The sequence below is a fragment of the Pelobates fuscus genome, chromosome 9 (assembly GCF_036172605.1).
Source record: "Pelobates fuscus isolate aPelFus1 chromosome 9, aPelFus1.pri, whole genome shotgun sequence".
NCBI classification, from domain to species: domain Eukaryota; kingdom Metazoa; phylum Chordata; class Amphibia; order Anura; family Pelobatidae; genus Pelobates; species Pelobates fuscus.
Window position 1 is genome coordinate 148869207 of NC_086325.1, and position 19584 is coordinate 148888790.

Here is a 19584-nt window from a genome sequence, read left to right on the forward strand (position 1 = left end):
TATCCTTTGATCTGCCATTTTCACTTGCCCACCAACTTTCTAGCCTCTTATATGCCAAACAGCCATACTCTAGACTTATTCTTGCCACTAGCCAGCGCATGTTATAGTATGAAATATAATAAATTTTCAGCCTGACTGTTTGGTACTTTAAAAATGCATTTTTTTCTATTTTACTGCCTCACGTGCCACACAAACCCGCCACAGCGGTTAAAGGGACACTGTAGGCACTGTAACAGCTTCATCTGGTTGAAGTGGTTATAGTGTCTGAAGCTCCCTGGCACCATACTTCCATTTACTGTTTACTAATGTTTTAATGCTATACAAGAGTCCCCAGCAACTTATACCCTAATGAGGAAGCATTATCCTTAACAGCAATGGGCGACTGTGATTGCCAGCTGAACTCTTTCAGTCAATCACAGTGCCCATCATGTATGGATCAGTATGGTTAGAAGGAATTGTTTAATCTCTGCCGTAGCCACACCTCCAATGTGGGGTAGGGTTATGGGAAGCCAGGGACCCTCATTCAGCATTAGACTGCTCAAAAATAGCTTAAAGGGGAAATGTAGGCACCCAGACCACTTCAGCTCATTGAAGTGGTCTGGGTGCAAACTCCCATCACCCTTAACCCTGAGCATGTAATTATTGCAGTTTTTAAAAACTGCAATCATTATCTGATAGGGTTAACTCCTACTCTAGTGGCTGTCTACCAGACATCCAAAACAGGGACTTCCAGGTGGATAGGCGACTTTTGGTTGCCTAAATGACGCTGGACATCCTCACGCTATGCATGAGGACTTCCAGCGTCACCGGAATACCCATAGGAAAGCATGGGGAAATTCTAATGCGAGCGCGGCTTATGCCGGCAGGGAGGAGCGTGGGCTAAGTTATGCCAGCGCCGAGGCTAGATTGTGATGGGACAACCATATTTTAACTATTAAGAGTATTTACTTCGGCTAGAGATGAAAGCCTATTTTCCATTCAAAATATATGTAACCAGGAATGAGCCTCATATTTTTTGAATTCATGTTACAAACAAATATCCAGATTTAATAGTATTAAAATAATATCTGCAATAAATAATTAGTGAAGTAAGTTATGAGTTGCAATTTGGCAGCGACTGGGTCATCTCATCATGACACGTTACCAAGCATTGTTGCAACCTAAAATTAAAAAGTCCAATATTTGCTGAAACGACACGTAGAAACCCAGCGAGGAGATGCTTCGACGGTAAATTTCTGATTATGTGCTACTTTTAATTATCTCTGAAAAACTTTATAGACGATAAGGGAGGTTTTGAATTAAAGCTTTTGTTTGTTGCAGGCAGTAAACCCAGCACTGGTTTGTGAGATAAGTACACATTTACAGACAGTTGTGCTGCTTCCGTACCTTGGGGCCTATTTATGAAATCCCAAATTGAGCACGAAAGGGCATTTGCGCAATGCATGCACAGCATCACATCCATTTAAACGCAGTGTTGTCTTTTGAATATTTATGAAGTGTAATAGCAGGATTTTATTCCTTCTGCATAACAGTACACTAAAATGTAAAAGATATCTAAAGAGACAAGGGAGCTGGGGATTATTATCTTCAAAGGCTTAAAAATATGCAAGCCATATAAAAAAATATATATATAAAAAAAAAAAAGAGAGCAAGAACCAGTAGATTACATGGGTGTGCAGAAGATAACTAATAATACAAATAGACATTGTTGATCCTTTTCATTTATCAATTGTAAAACCTCCCATAGAACATTGTTTCCTGAAGACCATATTTCTCGAAACATAAACATACTCTGGACAAAATGTCCAAGAGGAAGGTTTAGCATGTTGCAAGACCTTGAAAAAGCTGCTTGAAACCTCTAAAGCCCCACCATAAAGGTGACCTGATAGAAATGTCCAAATATTTCATGGTAATGACCAACAAAAGGGTTCCATTTTCTGTAGACAGAGGGAGGATCGAACATGAGGAGGTAACAAGGACGGGTAATACCCTTTAGAGAGTTGCGGACATATGTAATGTGGGAAGATGATACAAAACAGCAAGTCCTCAGGCAAAATGGTAGACAGAAGCAGAAGTAGAATGTTAGAGGGCAACTTATTAGACAAAGAGAAGATAAAGCATTGGCGTAAGAGAGTGGGAAAAAACGAAAGTAGAATAAAGACAGAAATCATTAAAAAAAAAGTGCTCAAAACAGAAACGAGAGTAGAGCATTGGAGATGATAGGACATAGAATGAGTGTGAGCAGAAGTGACAATGACTCTGTATCAGGTTAGGCTTAGCGAGAGAGGAAATAAAGGTGATAGGATTTAGTGAATAATGCCAGTAGCATGGAAAAAAAAAAAGAACCGAACACCAAACCACTGCTGGGTTTACTACCTGCGACAAGCATAGCTTTTTTTTAAAACCTCCCTTATCATCTATAAAGTTTTTCACAGATAAATATAAGTAGCCCATAATCAGAAATTTACCATCCAAGCATCTCTTCATTGGGTTTCTGAGTGTCATATTAACAAATATTGAACTTTTAAATTGTATGTTGCAACAATGCTTGGCAACGTGTCATGGTGAGATGGCGATAAAGGTATGTGAGAAGAAGAGAGAGGAAAAGATCAAAGCTGGGGCAATGAATAAGGTCACTGGTGGAGAGAGAAGCGAAGGTTTTCACTGAAAATTATCAAAAGAAGGTAAAGAAGAAATTATATTTGGGGGAGAGAGACACACAGAGATAGCTTGAGAGAACATACTTAAATAAGGTAGAGGGTAGGAGGGTATTGTAATGGATTTCAGTATTTAGGCAAGGCTGTTAATAAAGAGGAGGATAAATGGTTAGTGTAAGAGGAGAAAAGCAAAATAAAAAAGTAAGATCAAACTAGAAGAATAGATTAAGATAGCAGATAAAAGCCCACTCGTCCATCTAGCTTGTACAGTCAGAGAAACATTACACACGCTTTTAATTTGTTAAATCCTTCGAGATACATGGACATTTTTATGATGTCATCCTTACACCTTCTCTGCTCCAAACTATACACATTTAGAACTTCTGGAAACATGCATGTGTTTCACCATTCTGGCATTAAATAAAATCTCACTAATCTTGTAGGTGGAAAATGTTCAAGAAGAACAAATTGCGAACTCACTAGTATCTTGGTGGTGTAGGCACAGTTAATGGCAATGGCATTGACAAGCAGGTCCAAGGCTTTGGAATTGAGGCAGTTGGGATCTGGCTTTTCTTTATGATGGACATCACCCATGAAAGACTGGACAACTGTCATCCGGTTGGTAGTCAGAGTCCCTGTCTTGTCTGAGCAAATAGCAGTGGCGTTCCCCATTGTCTCACATGCATCCAAGTGCCGCACAAGATTGTTGTCTTTCATCATTTTCTATTGAGGAGATATCCAATATTTAGATACTGTAGACTTTTTGAATGATCTTTGCAAGAAATAATGACAATTAATTGTAACAAATTAACAGGTGCTAGAAATTTACTGATGCTTCATCGAATAGTCTGCTCCTATTCACATAGTAACTCCAATATCCTTTGGCCATTATGATGCAAGAGTCGCAGAATAACTAACGTTTAGGACAGATGGAGAGATTTATCGTAGTATCATGATCTGCAAAGTGTTGCAAAATTACATTATTGGACTTAAAGGACCACTATAGGCACCCAGACCACTTCAGCTTAATGAGTGCCAGGGTGGGTGGGCACCCTCAGGGCACTATAGTGCCAGGAAAACGAGTATGTTTTCCTGGCACTATAGTGGTCCTTTAATGGAATCAGAAGGTTCATCCCACTGTCCACCTTAACAGTAACTTTCAGAGCAAGACACTTTAACCCCTTAAGGACACATGACATGTGTGACAAGTCATGATTCCCTTTTATTCCAGAAGTTTGGTCCTTAAGGGGTTAAGAAGCATGTCAAACTCTTTCAAAGGTCTGATGATTATTAAATCTACAATTTCATGCCTTAGAGATACAAACCTTTGCCATTATGTGAAAACGTTGAGAAGGAATCATGCTACATAAGAGCCAATTACATATGTAATTAAATACCTTGGTCCAAAAGAACCCCCACTTACTGCTTTTCGAGTAGTTTGACATAAAAACGAGGAATTGCCTAAAGCGCTAGGATAATGTTGAAGTGAAGTTCTGCATTATAGAGGTGGCAGCAGAGGGGTCACACTTTGGGTGCTGGTTTGAACCCAAATGTTATTTTAAAAAAAAAACTCATACCTCCACAAACAGTGCAATAGGCTGTATTGGTTATGGGATTCAGAGTGTATCTTTAATAATCAGGATTCTCAGTTTCAGGCTTAGATAGTGATGACAGAATAGAACTTAAATTATTCTTTAGATGTTAAAAAATACTTAAAACCCAAGTGTTCTGCGATGTCTGAATCACTCATCTGGGACAATAATAAGATACAAAAGTATCCAATACTCGGGGTTCTTTTAGAGTACTAGAAGGCCAGCCCTGTGTTCCTTCACATGGCTAGTTTGTTGCATCAACTATCCTAGTCTGTCGTTCCTCCTAACAAGCCTAGCACAGGTTGCTTGCTGGACCAATAGCCACACTGGCCACATTGACCATAGCATTAAGTAGCCCTAATCAGTAGCCCTAATCATGACTTGTTAAGTATTTGAATTGAGTATGATACAAAATATGAGGTTATCTCACATACGCTACATGCTACGCAAGAATATAACTCACGTACTCACACAACTCTAAGAATACTTGTGAATGCCTCCCAGCATTTCAAATGGACAAAGTTGGACACTCTAATTTTAGGGCGTTCTGAGAAATTTTAGGTGACTTATTAATTATAGTTTATGGAAATAAAGAACAAGAACAATGTATCTTATTTACACAGACTGATATCTAAACACATTTATTGTAGTTTAATGACTTATTACTATGAGTACTATTGCTGTGGAGCTCTGTTATACACTCAGTCACACCAACAATATGGAGCTCCTAGAAAAAAGGGGTGTTAGGATAGAATAGAAGGACAGATGGATTTGGACCCAAAATAGCTAAGAGAGGTAGTTTGAAATAGTCAACTAACCACTGTAGGTAAGTACATAAACTGGTTTAATGAGCAGAACGACTCAGTTATTGTAGCTACAATGAACTACTCAGTATGTATATTGATGGACTGATTTTGTGTAATTTATTTTTGCTGTTTTGGTAACAATAAAATCTAAATTAAAAAATAATAAAAAATAATTTAAAAAATAGAGTTTTTCCTAAATATATAATTTAAGAAAAAAATATTTTTAAAAGAAAACTACATTAAATGTGTATACATTGTCAGACATTAATAATTCACACAGGCAGAAAGATTGCTAAGAGACAGAAACACTCCCTACAGACAGAAACACCTAACATAGCAGTGTAGACTGCAAATAGGAAGGAAGACTCACAAAATGCTAACATGTAGAAGCCCCCCTCCTATCCCCTCCACACACACACACACACACAAAGAAAATACTGCTAACAGGCAGTAACACCCCACACAGAACAGACTGTTAACAGGCAGGAAGACTCCATACAGGATAAAGAAGACACACTCAACAAAGGCACAACGATTGCTAACAGACAAGAAGAGACTTAACATAGGCAGAGAAGATACTCTTTCTAGGACGGACTGCTGATACTCAGTGACATTCTAAAATTTAGAAATACTTCCTACAGGCAAAAACACTGTTAACAATCCACACTAACTCCAGATCAGGGATTTTATTGTAGTCCTGTGTGTACTTAAATAGAGAGTTTAAAAAAAAACACAAAAAAAACGAGAGAGAGAGACTATACACAAACATTCAGACTTCTAACATGTATAAAGACTCATACTAAACATGCGTAATAACGTCTACTAAAGTCTACACAAGTATAAATACCATTAACGGTCAGAGAGACTGTTAACAGTCAGAGAGACTTTACACAGGCATAGAGAACAGACTGCTGCAGAATAAAGATTGCTTGCTTGCTGGAAACACAGTGACAAGTGTTAACAGGAAGAAAGACTTCACATGAGCAGAGACAGTACACCTGGCCAGGACTGCTGACAGTAAGCAAGACTCCCCAAAAAACTATTTAAAAAAAAAATGGCTAGAATATTTTAGAAGGGGAACATTTCCTATTCAGCCAATCAGGAGTCTGTTTAAAGTTTGCAAATCATTTTTTAAGTCACCACAACTCCCTGGACAGAAAAGAGCCAATGCTAATGTGTGTGGTAGACTTTTTTCCTTCTCATTTTTTTGTATTTGCATTTTTAAAAAAAGAATAAAAATGTGACATTTTTGGAAATGTCAAAAAATATAAATGTGGCGGTCATGGAAAAAGCAAATAAAATGGTTGAATGTTCTTTAGAAATACATTTGATTTTGTTTTAGCAATTGTACACTTCAATTAATTTTTATGGCACAGGGATAAGATAAAAAATGAGCCTCTTATGTCTGATCTCATGTCCAAACAAACTTCATACTCATTAAACATGCCAAGTACAATCCGGGTGATCTAACGTCTAGCCGCAGTTTACACCCTTAGATCTTCTGCATGACCAAGGCACAACTGTGAAAATGACTTCTAATATTTTGCAAGTCATATTAAGAAAAGAAAGGTCATTTTGAGCAGTTGCACCATGTTCATAAATAACTTCCCAAATACGAAGTTGGCGTCAAGGACCATAATAATTCAAGTAAAACTTTTTTTTAATGTTTTTTTTTTTCTTTTTTTTAAATATGCTTTGGTATTTTTTTTCATGCACTTAGTTTTTGAGATTTTTTTTAAATTTTATTTTAATTTGATATTTTTGAAACTTATACTGCTTACCTTGACAGAATAGGCTAGAGAGATGGTAACAGCTAGGGGAAGGCCCTCTGGCACCGCCACCACTAGAACAGTGACGCCAATGATGAAGAATTTGACAAAGTACTGAACGTAGACAGGGGTACATTCCGCTAGCCACACTCTGCCCTCGACCACAAAGGTTTCAATCACAAAGTAGAGCACCAAGATGATTACCGTGATAGCCGACATCACCAGACCTGGTGGGGGTATTAAGGAGGAAAGGGAAAAAGGACAGGAGCAGAAGGAAAGAATGGGGTGGAATAAGTCAGAAAGGACAAACCAGGTTAATAAGGGAAAGAGAGACAGAATAATGACAGCACACTGATTTCTACTGATAGCTTTGGATTAACAGGTATTTTTCTGTGTAATCTGTGCAGTTTTAAAAAGTCTTGTTCAGGCTGGCGTTGAGGTACAGCTCCCATGGTTCTCAGTTCAAAAAAGATTGGAGTCATAGTCTCAAGATCTGTCTACTCCCAATCGGGCTCTAGTAGCAGAATTAAAAAAAAAAAAAAAGGTTGTATGTCCTCTCCCTGTCTTCATTGATTCGTCTTAGCCCTACCTACATTTTCTACATTAGTCCACTTATTTTTTTTTTAAAGCCCAACCCTTGTCCAGATATACTCCCTGTCTCCCCTCCTTGGCTCAGAATGCACACAGGTACTCTTAGTCTGGAGATCAGTCCAATCAAATGCTTCTCTATAGGAAGCATTTAATTGGACTGCAGAGAGGGAAGAAGTGACGCACGCATGACGTGCTGGGTTAATGGAAAGATTAATATTTAACAGGTTTGTTTTTTGTAAAAAGGGGGTGGATAAAGTTGATAGAGCCCAATAGGGCATTATAAATTATATACAAAAGGAATATTGAAAAAGCGTTATAGCAACACTTTAATGGACGTTCCTGTCTCTTCGGTGTGGTCCCAAATACGTCTTGCTGGAGAAACTAAATTCTCTTGCCCAAGATAATCCTACTCTCACTACAAGATACATAGGGCATCTCCAGGAGGGCAACATTCACGGTGTCCCCAAATACAATGAATGCAATAATGTCTATTTACAAGCTGAATTGGCCGCTCTCCCTTTCTCCACAAATGAATAATTATAGAATGGATATCCCACAGTTATAAACCTGAACATTCACTAAAACTAAAATTAAGCAATTAATTGGAAAATTGTTAGACTTTGCAATAAAGCTAAATTGGATATGTCTCCAACTATAACAACTATTAGACATTACAGGTTCTAGATGGTACATGAGACTGGGTACATTTTTTCATTCTCTTTTGCTTGATTGGTGTGCAATCGTAAAAACTGTGATCAAGTGTCAATAGCTCCACTATAATCATTCATGGCATGAGATCGATTACCTGCATCACAACTACAGTGTGACATCACCTACACAGGAATTTTTATGCCGCTGAATACAGTCAAGAACATACTGTCAGAAGCATGTATTGTTGCTGACAATGCATGCTTGTGGCAACCTTAAACCTTGTTATAGTCATTGGAATTTCCATTGGATTAATATTGTGCAGTCTCAGTAACGTATATCAGTATTTAAGGCACAGGTCTAAGCAGCCCCGATGATGGAAACAAACATTGAAATCTTACATTCTGCTCTCTAGAAAAAGTGCAACAGAAAGATCCAAGCGTTAGTATGTGTTATAAAGCACAATAATTAAGTGCAAGAGGAGGGAGCGGAGGTGTTATCTGTAGCATAGGAAGAGAATAATAAGATATGCTTTATTTTACATTATTTTAACTATTTACTTGGTCTATATTTGAACTAGGCAAGAACTATTCTGACTACAGTGATGTTACAGCAGAATATATAACAGGAAGTCAGATCTTACAGCATCTGCAGTGGCAAAGAGCATTGCACAAACCTGGGTCATTGATCTGCCTCAACCTCGCATGCACCAGAATTCAGCAGTGATGTTAGCTCCTGGCACAAGGACCGGCCGGAGGAAGATGGTGGCGACCGCAAGGGACAGCTTCTGGTGAGTAGAACTCCCCTTTACATGCCTCCCCAATCCCGGCCACCAGATCAACAACGGCGATGTCACCATCGGGGGTCTTTTAAAATTCCCCAGACGTGACAGTCCCTCTTTAACCCCTTAAGGACACATGACATGTGTGACATGTCATGATTCCCTTTTATTCCAGAAGTTTGGTCCTTAAGGGGTTAAGGGACCCTGAATTCTCTGCTTAAACTGGACAGCAGCTTATCTATTTGTGAAGACAGCCCAGGTTCTACATGTCACAGACAGGTTTTCACAATGAATGTTTTGCACACTAATTTCCAAGTACCTGCTTTTCCTATTTGGACAGCCAATTTGGTGAGCTTCCCTTGCAATACTGACTTCTCCTTTTTGGGTATGCTGGTTTTCTTTTTTTCTCGCTCCTCAACCTCTCCTCCTTCTGCACTCTTCAGTGGCTGCATCTCCATGGCAACTGCTCCATCCTGTTTTTTAGCTAAAAAATAAATAAATTAAAAAGCATCAGGTCATAAACAGTGTGAGCTGGGATAAATCTGGAGACAGCAATGACAGAGCAGTGGGATCTGCCGTTAAAAAGCAGGGGCAACAGCAGTACAACAGAACCCCAAGTTTCCAGTCTAATCTGTACCATTATAATAAATAACGGTTCACATTTTAATTTTATTTATAGGGAAATAGATAGAGAAATTCAGATACATGGATAGACTTGCCACTGTTTAATAGACATCTAAAATGAAAAAGCATTAAATGCATTGTTTCCATTAATTATATGTATGTACTTAAATCTAATTCGCCATCGAATCTAATGCGCACCTCAATTTTTGAAACCTAGAAGCTGAAAAATGTTTTTGCTGGTGAATGCAATGCGCATTTATATAAGAAGATACTACCAGTGGCGGAACTACCACAGTCGCAGGGGTCGCAGCTGCAACCGGGCTCGCCACTCCAGGAGGCGCGGCTTCCCTGTGGACCCCTGCGACCGCGGTGCCCGCCGCCATGTGTTGCAGCCACGGCCTGTGTGGTAGAACCGCCGGGGCCGCACGTTAAGGGGTCCATCGAGTGGCCCATGCTGTTAGGGCCACCTGATGGAAATTAATTTCCAGGGGGCTTGGTCAGCGCTGTGGCGCTTTAACAGTGCAACCGGGTCCCCTGAGATGACATCACAGCTGTGAGGAAGTCACTGCCCCGTCACTCCTCCCAGCTTATACCGGGAGCCACGTGGGTGGAAGAGGAGGGAGTCAGAGTGGGAACTTTGACTCCCATTAGGCTGAGCCACCACTTGACCCCAGGGAAAGTCACCCTCCTGCACCTAAAAGGTAGGAAACAGGAGTGTGATTAAAACATTTTGTATATGTGTGTTTGTTTGTATATATGTGTGTGTGTTTGTGTACGTGTGTCTGTATGAATGTGTCTCTGCATGTGTGTCTGTATGTATGTGTGTATGTCTGTGTGTCTGTCTGTCTGTGTGTGTATGCCTGTCTGAGTGTCTGTATGTGTGTGTCTGTGTATGTGTGTTTGTATGTATATGTCTGTGTGTCTGTATGTATGCCTCTCTGTGTCTGTATAGGTGTATGTATGTGTGCTTGTGTGATGGATAGAAATTAATGTGTGTAAAATGTCTATTTACTATGTGTACCTGTGCTCATTTATTACTCAAAATGGCTGCTAGAGCACCCCCTCCCATCGTCTAAGACCCTCGTGTAGCAAGATGGCGTCTCCATCCGGAGCTACACACAAAAACAATGATGACATCACACCTTGGAGGAAGTACATCAAGATAAAACACTTAACACCTAAACAATTAAATGTTTACTTTTAGTAATATCGAACCCTTAACCAATTGAAACGTTTTGCTTTCTGTATTTGCGTATGTGTGTCTGTCTGTATATGTGTGTGTCTGTATATGTGTGTGTGTCTGTTTGTATGTAAGTGTATGTATGAATGTATGTGTGTTTGTATGTGTGTGTCTGTGTGTGTCTCTGTATATGTGTGTGTGTCTATGTATGTGTCTGCATGTGTATCTGTTTGTCTGCATGTGTGGGGGAGCAACATATGGGAGGGGGAGGATATATGTATGGGGAGGTGGCGGGGTTAGACATATGGTGCGGCCCTATGGCAGTTTTCGCACTGGGGCCCCGTGGTTTCTAGTTACGCCTCTCTAAACTTCTATACAACATTGTGCTACAATGAAAATGTTTAATGCCATATACCATAGTAACATTGATGGTATTTCAATTTTGGTGTTACATATTAAGTCTCTTCTTTATTAGGTCCTCCTTCATGAACGAAATGTGCATGTGTAAATTCGCCAGGAATTAAATTAGTCTGTGTGAATTTGCTTGTTTTAATCCACCTGATTGAATTCACCAGCTTTAATTCACCAGTTTTATTTCGCCTATGTGAATTAGCCGGAAAATTTGCGTATTACTTTGAAGTAAATATGCTATATCCTGTTAATTGTGTATTATATCATGGGAACAAAACTTCTCCATTTACAATTATATACATATGTAAGGGAACATTAGACATTTTAAACATACATGATATGTCACTGTGTTTCTAATTACAACTTTGGATGAAATATGGAAGTGACAGATGGTAACTCCTTAGGATTGATGGTTATTATTCTATAAAAAAAATCAACTCACAGTGTGACTGAGACACAGCCAACCGAGACGTCACCGATCCCGGTGGGATACGTGATATAACGTCAAAAAACCTTATTGGTTGCAGAAAATTCCTATATTCCTTTAAGGAGAAATGCTACTGCTATAGAAATTACACATCTGAATAAAATACTGAGAATCACCTATAACTTGTGTTAAAGTGTCACTCCATGCACCATAACCACTTCAGCTAACTGGCAGTCTGAAGATTAGCCATACCTCTCAGAACCAAGAACCATAATTCTCAGCTCTTTGACTGACAGGGCTCTAATACAGAGCTACAAGCTTCACTTTAAAGCTCTATTTTGTCAGTATGACAAATTTGTCAAAATTAAAAGTACAGAGACAGAGTCTTGGCACGAAACCACTTTAATAAGCTAAAGCGGTTATGGTGTCAATAACATCCCTTTAACCTTTTTATGTGATTTTTATCAGTTTTGAGCTGATCGACCAATAGCGGGACTCGGAATATGAGTAGTCTAGTATGTTGGTCATAGAAGGAGTAGCGACATGGATGTCTTCTGTAGGCTAGGTCTTGGATGGCTGTGACTTGGCCGGGAATACATGGAAGCCTGCAGAGCCTCCCATCCCCGTGTTTCTCTTCTCTCGTAGTGGATCATTCTGGGTTGGTGAATCTCCCACCATATTTTTTAAAATATATATTAATGATTTAGAAATTGTCATCACAATCCAGTTCAGTCCTGGCACGTCACATTGGAGGAAGGGAAACATAAATCAATGTTTCGCTTTCTTCTCCCCAGTCTACGTTCTCTCTTATCTAGCCGAAAGGTGCAGAGGGCGCAGTGACTGACAGCTAGCCAATATGCAAGTGCTCCGATCCAGGACGGAGGTAAATACAGGGATATGGATTGCTATATTTAATTACAAACACACTTACAAACACACAAATGGGAACTTCTTCTCTGGGATCTACACCATTGACTAAAACATTGAAAATGTGCATTAGATGCTCTGTTTACTTTAATATGTATATTAAAGATTTAGCAAATGACATCATCAGACAAGGCAAACTTTGCAAATGAAGAAGAGGAATAGAAACATTGTTTCGTTTCTCCTGTTCTTTGTTTGCTTTCTCTATGCTGACTGTCAGTTGCATGCTTATAACAACGGTTGACCAGGAGCTAAGATAGAGGCGCCCAGTTGCAGGATAAAGAGACATGCATTTCTACAACCCATTTTATTGTTCACACCACTAAAATACATGTATATTATATATAGGGACAAGCAAACATAATATTACAAATCTTGGGAAATTACTGTTCCCCTTTAATAGCAATTTAAATCCAGAAAGGAGTTTCCCTTTAATGCTTATCAATGAGTTAATAATGAAACCTGGATATAATGGAATATTTGATGGGTTTGCGTGAAGGACCGTGAAAGATATGGGTGATCGGAAGTGATGGCTGTTTGATGGTATGTGACAGACAGGCCTGTGATGCCTGTGACAGACAGATTTAAGTATGCCTATAGGCGATGGGATGTTCTAGATCCATGTGACGCAAATTAATGGCGACAGAATGTGATGGATCTATAGTGTAAGATTTGAAGCTCATGTGTAATAAATTGTAGCAGATCTATGTGATTGGATGTGATGGGTATGTGTGTTGGAATGTGACAGATTATTTAAATGGCTACGTGTGATGGAAAGTGATAAGTCTGTGACGGAATGTAAAGCTATTTATGACGAATAGTCATTTATGTGCTGGTATTAGATGGTTATGTGTTACAGAATTTAAGAAGTCTATGTGATGTGATATGATGACTATTATTATAGGCATTTTTATTTTAGGCATTTATATAGCGCCAACTTATTCCACGGCACTTTACAATATTATAAAGGGATGTATAATGCAATTACGTATTATGCAAATATGATTGAATTTGTCTATTTGCATATAACTAGATATGCTGATATTTGATGGCTTGTGTTATGGAATATGAGGAGTCTATGAGCGTGTCTACAGGTGTGTTTGGTATATGTGAAGGAATGGCATTGTGTGATGGAATGTAAAAGGTCTATGTGAAAGAATCTGATGGTTTTATAATGGCGTTTGGTAGGTCTAAAATACAGAATGTGATGGGCATGTGTGGTGGAATGTAAAAGGTCTATATGATAGAATCTGATGGTTTTATAATGGCGTTTGGTAGGTCTAAAATACAGAATGTGATGGGCATGTGTGGTGGAATGTAAAAGGTTTATATGATAGAATCTGATGGTTATATAATGTAATTGGATAGGTCTAAGTAATGGAATGTGATGGCTATATGTAATGGCATGTGAAAGGTTTATGTGACCTTTATATTTCGGGAACCGAACAGCTGCACGACCCGGAGACCACCCTAGAGCTTGTAAAGCCTAATTGCTACTTTGTAGCAATTTCCATCACAGTGTTCTAAGTGTTCGTCTGGATGGCTGCATTTCCATTGGACAACCATGAGGTGGTGGCCATCTTGTTCGCATGAAAACAGGCAGCGCTGTTTGGTTGTCAAGTTCATGGAACTATTTTCAGACACTGAAACTCTTGAACACCGCTGGACTTCCATGATCGCCTGGGTTCGATTTTATAGCACTTAGGAAGACACGGTTTGGTGGAAACATTCCCATATGTTCGGTAGTTTGTTAGTTTTTAAACTACCGAACTAGACTGATGCATGCGGTCAGTCAAATTATGACTTCCCGGAAATTGTTGAACCCCTGAACCGATCGATATGTTGGTCACCCAGATCAGGGCTATCAAGGGATGTAACCTTTGTGGGGATGTTGTGTGTTTTAAGGTATTTTGGTTTTTTTATAAAATTGTGTGTTTTTTTATGCTTATTTATATTTTATTGTAGCATAGAGACATCATACAAACTGTGGAAGGCATATCATGCTACATTTGTTTTTGTGCAGGCAAGGAAAATCTATAACAGCTACACATGTCAAGTGATCTCAAGTGATATATAAAATACAGTGCTGTGAGGCTGTCATAAGTCTAGTTCTTTTCATTTTAACATTGCACTTTTAAGTACGAGTAGCCTATACTCTAAAATAGTTTGCTTATAATGGGGGGGGGGGGGGGAGGAGGGAGGGAGAGAGGGTTGATTCACAGGTGAGAGCAATTATGGAGGAAATATGATTAGTAAGAACATATAACATTGGAATAGGTTGTTTTAAACTAAAGATACTCTATAATAGTGGTGTGAATGTCCGAGGGTTGGTTAGAACTGTCTCTGTACCAGAGATGGGTCTCATGTGCCGACTATTTTTGACCCCGTTGCCTCAGTTCCAGCTTTCGGGTAGAAGGGTCGGACATTTCTCACATCCCACATCTGGGTCGATGGTTGGGGGTCCGCACCCGGAGTGTTTGCATGTAGGGCCTCTGGGGTAGGCAGTCCCAGTGTCTTGAAGAGTTCCCCCGCATCCGATTGGTGCTGTAGCTGGACTCTCTTCCCGTCGTGGCGCACAGTAAGCTTGCGGCCAGGACCCCAGCGGTATACCACTTCGTGATGCCTCAAGTGCTGGGTTACTGGACGGAGGGATTGCCGCCAGACCATGGTAGATCGTGTCAGGTCATTAAAGAAGGTGAGGTCTGCTCCTTCTAAATTGTGTGAAGGAGCGTTGCGGATGGCCGCTTGTACCATCTGCTTACTGCGCATTGATTGAAAGCATATTAGCAAGTCCCTGGGAGCCCCGTCCGGGGCCTTAGCTGGCTTTGGGATCCTGAAGTAGTTGTCCAGCGGGATCGCTTTAGCTTTGGATGGTGTGAGTATGCTGCTTAGCAGGCGGCAGAGGTAGTGGGGGATTTCAAAATAAACACAATGTCTGAACGCTAATACAGACTACAGGGCGCCACAATCACTAAGACATATAGTAGTATAATTCAGGATGATCCCATAAATGAAAAACAATCTATGGAAACATAAAGTCCACTTTATTGAAACAGTAATACCCGAAAGTGCAACATTCACAATGTGTATAGAATAACAATAATTAAAAATAAAGATAAATATACAGCCAAATTGGCCAAGAACCCCTAAGGATAGCAGCTATAATCATACAAGAAGCTTGAATTATAGTAAAGTGCCAAGTGCTGAAGTGCAAAAATACAAGATGTCAATAATATTGCTCCATGAGCTAAAGACAGCATAAGGTACACAAATACTATAAAATAAAGTGCATGTAGAGAAAAGACTGCTATAACAAAAAATGCAGGGATCTTGTGGGGGATAGTGTGAGACGGCTTCAGTTTCACTTTCTTCCGAACTGCTGGCGATGTCCCTTCTCCCGGGTGCCATTTTGGTAGGCCGCGGCTGCTGAATCACCCCGAGCAGAGTGCCGATATCTTGGGAGGAGGGGGTCATATCAATTCTCCTTTGTTTGGTTTTCTTCCCCATAGTGTCTGGCTGACTTTTGGGTGGTAGTTGGGTAATTTCATCCGATTTGTCGCTGTTATTTTCAGTGTTCTCGCCGGAGCTCTAAGCATGTGCGTCTGCCTTGTTCGCTGGCTAGCTCCGCCCCCCAAAATTGTGTGTTTTTGTGCCTGGAGATAATTGAGTTTAATACAGTACTTGACTCAATTATCTCCCAGGCACAGGGGAGGGATTATCTTGTTTTGTATGGGAGTGTCCTGGACCTGAGAGCAATGTAATCATGTGTATGTTTTTACTGTGGTCTACAGGGGGGAGTGCCCCTTGCACGGGGACCTGCATATAAGGACAGTTGTGACTGCCATTAAACAGATTAGTTTAACCCTTCATGAAGTCTAGGCTCATGTTTGGGGGATTGGAGAGCTATATTCACTCTAGGGATTGCTATAATCACTATATTCCCTTGGATCACAACCAAGGCTGGATTAACATAGGGGCTGATGGAGCTGCAGCCCCAGGCCCATGGAACAGGCCCATTGATTTTTTACCCCCCTCTCACCCCAATTTTTGTAAAAAAAAATTAAAATGTAAAAAAATTATAATTCACACTACGTGTTGGGTTGCCACCTGGCCGGTATTTAGTTGAGGCCAGGGCCGGCGCTACCTGTAAGGCGGACTAGGCAGCCGCCTAGGGCGCCCCTTGGGAAGGGGCGCCGCCAGGAGCGCCGGCCCCCCTAATGCTGCAGCCGCCCGAGCGCTCTGCAGAGAGCCTCAGGCGGCTGCAGCTTTGCCCGGGCTGGTGCGTCCATGAGGGCGCACCGCCCGGGCACAGCATGAGGAGAGGGAGGGGGCTGACAGGAGGGAAGCGCTCAGCGCTCCCTCCTGTCACTCCCTCTCTGTAGCGTGACTGAGCGCAGTATAGTCCGCCGGTACAGGGAGCATCTGTCTCCTGTACTCGGACGGACTTACAGGAAGTGAACACTGGTGTTCACTTCCTGTCAGTCCGCCGGGTACAGGAAACAAAAGCTCCCTGTACCCGCGGACCATGATACAGAGCTCGGCCACGCTACTATAGAGGTAGGGGAGGGTGGGGGGAATAAATAGAGAGGGGGGGGGGGAGATAAATAAATGGAGAGGGAGGGGAGGAGGAGAAATCAATGAAGAGGGAGGGGGGGAGAAATAAATGGAGAGGGGGGGGGGAGGAGAAATAAATGGAGAGGGAAGGGGGAGAAATAAATGGACAGGGAGGGGGAGAAATAAATGGACAGGGAGGGGAGGGGGAGAAATAAATGGACAGGGAGGGGAGGAGGAGAAATCAATGAAGGGGGGGGGGGAGAAATAAATGGACAGGGAAGGGGGAGAAATAAATGGACAGGGAGGGGGAGAAATAAATGGACAGGGAGGGGGGGGGATAAATGGACGGGGGGGATAAATGGACAGGGAGGGGGGGGAAATGGACAGGCAGGGTGGGGGAATAAATGGACAGGCAGGGTGGGGGGAATAAATTGAAAGGGGGGGGGATAAATTGACAGGGAGGGGAATTGACGGGATTAGGAGGGGGAATGAGAGTGGGGAGGGGAGAAGAGAGTGACAACGGGGGAGACGAGAGTGACAAGGGAGGGGGAGAAGAGAGGGACACGCAGGGGAGAAGAGAGTGACAAGGGAGGAGGGGGGAGAAGAGAGGGACATGGGGGGGAGAAGAGAGGGACAAGGGGGTTGAGAAGAGAGTGACGAGGGAGGGAGAGGGGGAGAAGAGAGTGACAAGGGAGGGGGGAGAGATTGACATCCATCACACACACACAATGCACCCCTTGCACACAGAAAAACACACAATGCATTACACACAGACACACACACAAGCAATTCAACCCTTACACACAATGCATCCCTTACACACACAGAAACACACAATGCATTCCTTACACACACTCAATGCACCCCTTACAGACGCACACACTGCATCCCGTAATACACAGAAACACTCATTGCAGCCCTTACACATACAAACACAGATTCACACAATGCATTCCTTACACACATATCAGGACATCCCCTACTCCTGTGAACAAACTAATTGGTGGAACATGAAGGTGGACCCTGGGGCCCAGACCTTGAGCTGTGCAAAGGGCCTTAAAAAAAATGGAGCCTTCTTCCTGTTCTCCCAGAACACAAACAGCCTCCAGAGAGCCTGTTCTACACCAGACCAGTGGAGCCAGACTGCAGGTAGAGCCCATCACCATCCTCATCTGATTGTAAGTAGGCAATCTAGTATATTATTCGTGGCACTAATCTCTAATTTACCTCACATTAAAGGGACACTTTAGTCCCCAGAACCACTGCAGCTTAATGTAGTGGTTCTGGTGTCTATAGCCTGTCCCTGCAGGCCTTTTAATGTAAACACGGTGGCACTGCAGCACTTGCGTTAGTTAACATGGGGCATTGTGATGTCATATCGGGGGGGGGATGGGGGGCGGCAAACTTTACTTTTGCCTAGGGCGGCAAAAATCCTTGCACCGGCCCTGGTTGAGGCTGCCTGGCTGGTATTGGTATAGGAAATTACAGCATATACCTGCATCTCTCTACTCACTGATCCACAGGGTAGCAGCTACACAGCACAGAGAGTCCAGACAGCAGCTCCCAGCCTACAGAGACAGCCTACAGCCTACACTAGGGGACGCTGTGAGACATGGGGACACTGTGAGACATGGGGACACTGTGAGACATGGGGACACAGGGAGACCTCTGGGGACTCTGAGACACTTGGAGATACAGGGGCACAGACACACATGGGAACACTGAGACATGGGGGCACTGAGACACTAGGAGACACTGAGTCCTGGGAGCACTATGGGATGCTGGGAGACATGAGGATACAGACACTTGGGGACACATACACACATGGGGACACTGAGACATGGGGAAACAAACACAAATGGGGACACTGAGACATGGGGACACTGAGACACTTGGGGACACTGTCTCAGTGTCCCCATGTCTCCCAGTGTCCCTATTGTCTGTGTACCCATGTCTCCCAGTGCCCATAGTGTCTTAGTGTCCCCATGTCTCAGTGCCCCCAAGTGTTCCCGTGTGTGTCTGTGTCCCCAAGTGTCTGTATCCTCATGTCTCCCAGCATCCCATAGTGCTCCCAGGTCTCAGTGTCTCCTAGTGTCTCAGTGCCCCCATGTCTCAGTGTTCCCATTTCTCAGTGTCCCAATGTGTGTCTGTGCCCCCGTATCTCCAAGTGTCCCCAAGTGTCTCAGAGTCCCCAGAGGTCTCCCAGGGTCCCCATGTCTACGTTACAGCATGTGATGGCTATGTGTGATGGAATGTCTGCATAATGACTATGAAAAAGAATCACTGGTCTATATGATAGGACACAATAACTAAATGTAGCGTTAAATAGCAATTAAACTACTAATTTAGCTATGGCTATTTAGTTAATTTATGAGCCACAGGGACATTTTTACAGCTTTAAGGGGAAAAAAACCAAAACCAGATATAACAGAAAATATATAATAATTTTCAACAATCTCAGGCGCCCAATGAATAAACAATGTGATTATATCTCCTGAATGGCAGAGATTTTAGCAGTGAGGTTACAGGAGCATGATCTATACACCAAAATTGCTTCATTGAGCTAAAGTTGTTTTGGTGACTATAGTGTCTGTCTGCGTTATATGTGTCCCTGAAAACA

The 19584-nt window shown here is 41.8% G+C and overlaps 1 protein-coding gene across 5 annotated transcripts in view; it reads right to left on the minus strand.

Moving 5' to 3' along the window:
* ATP2B3 (ATPase plasma membrane Ca2+ transporting 3) overlaps positions 1 to 19584 on the minus strand; it is a 123942-nt gene that overhangs the window by 37816 nt on the left and 66542 nt on the right. For all 5 annotated transcript variants that reach the window (XM_063432717.1, XM_063432715.1, XM_063432720.1 and 2 more), the window contains 3 exons: positions 9164 to 9328; positions 6837 to 7051; positions 3138 to 3380 (listed from right to left, as the gene is read on the minus strand). In XM_063432717.1, coding sequence (XP_063288787.1) covers positions 3138 to 3380; positions 6837 to 7051; positions 9164 to 9328 — 623 coding nt within the window. The remainder of the gene's footprint in view (positions 1 to 3137; positions 3381 to 6836; positions 7052 to 9163; positions 9329 to 19584) is intronic.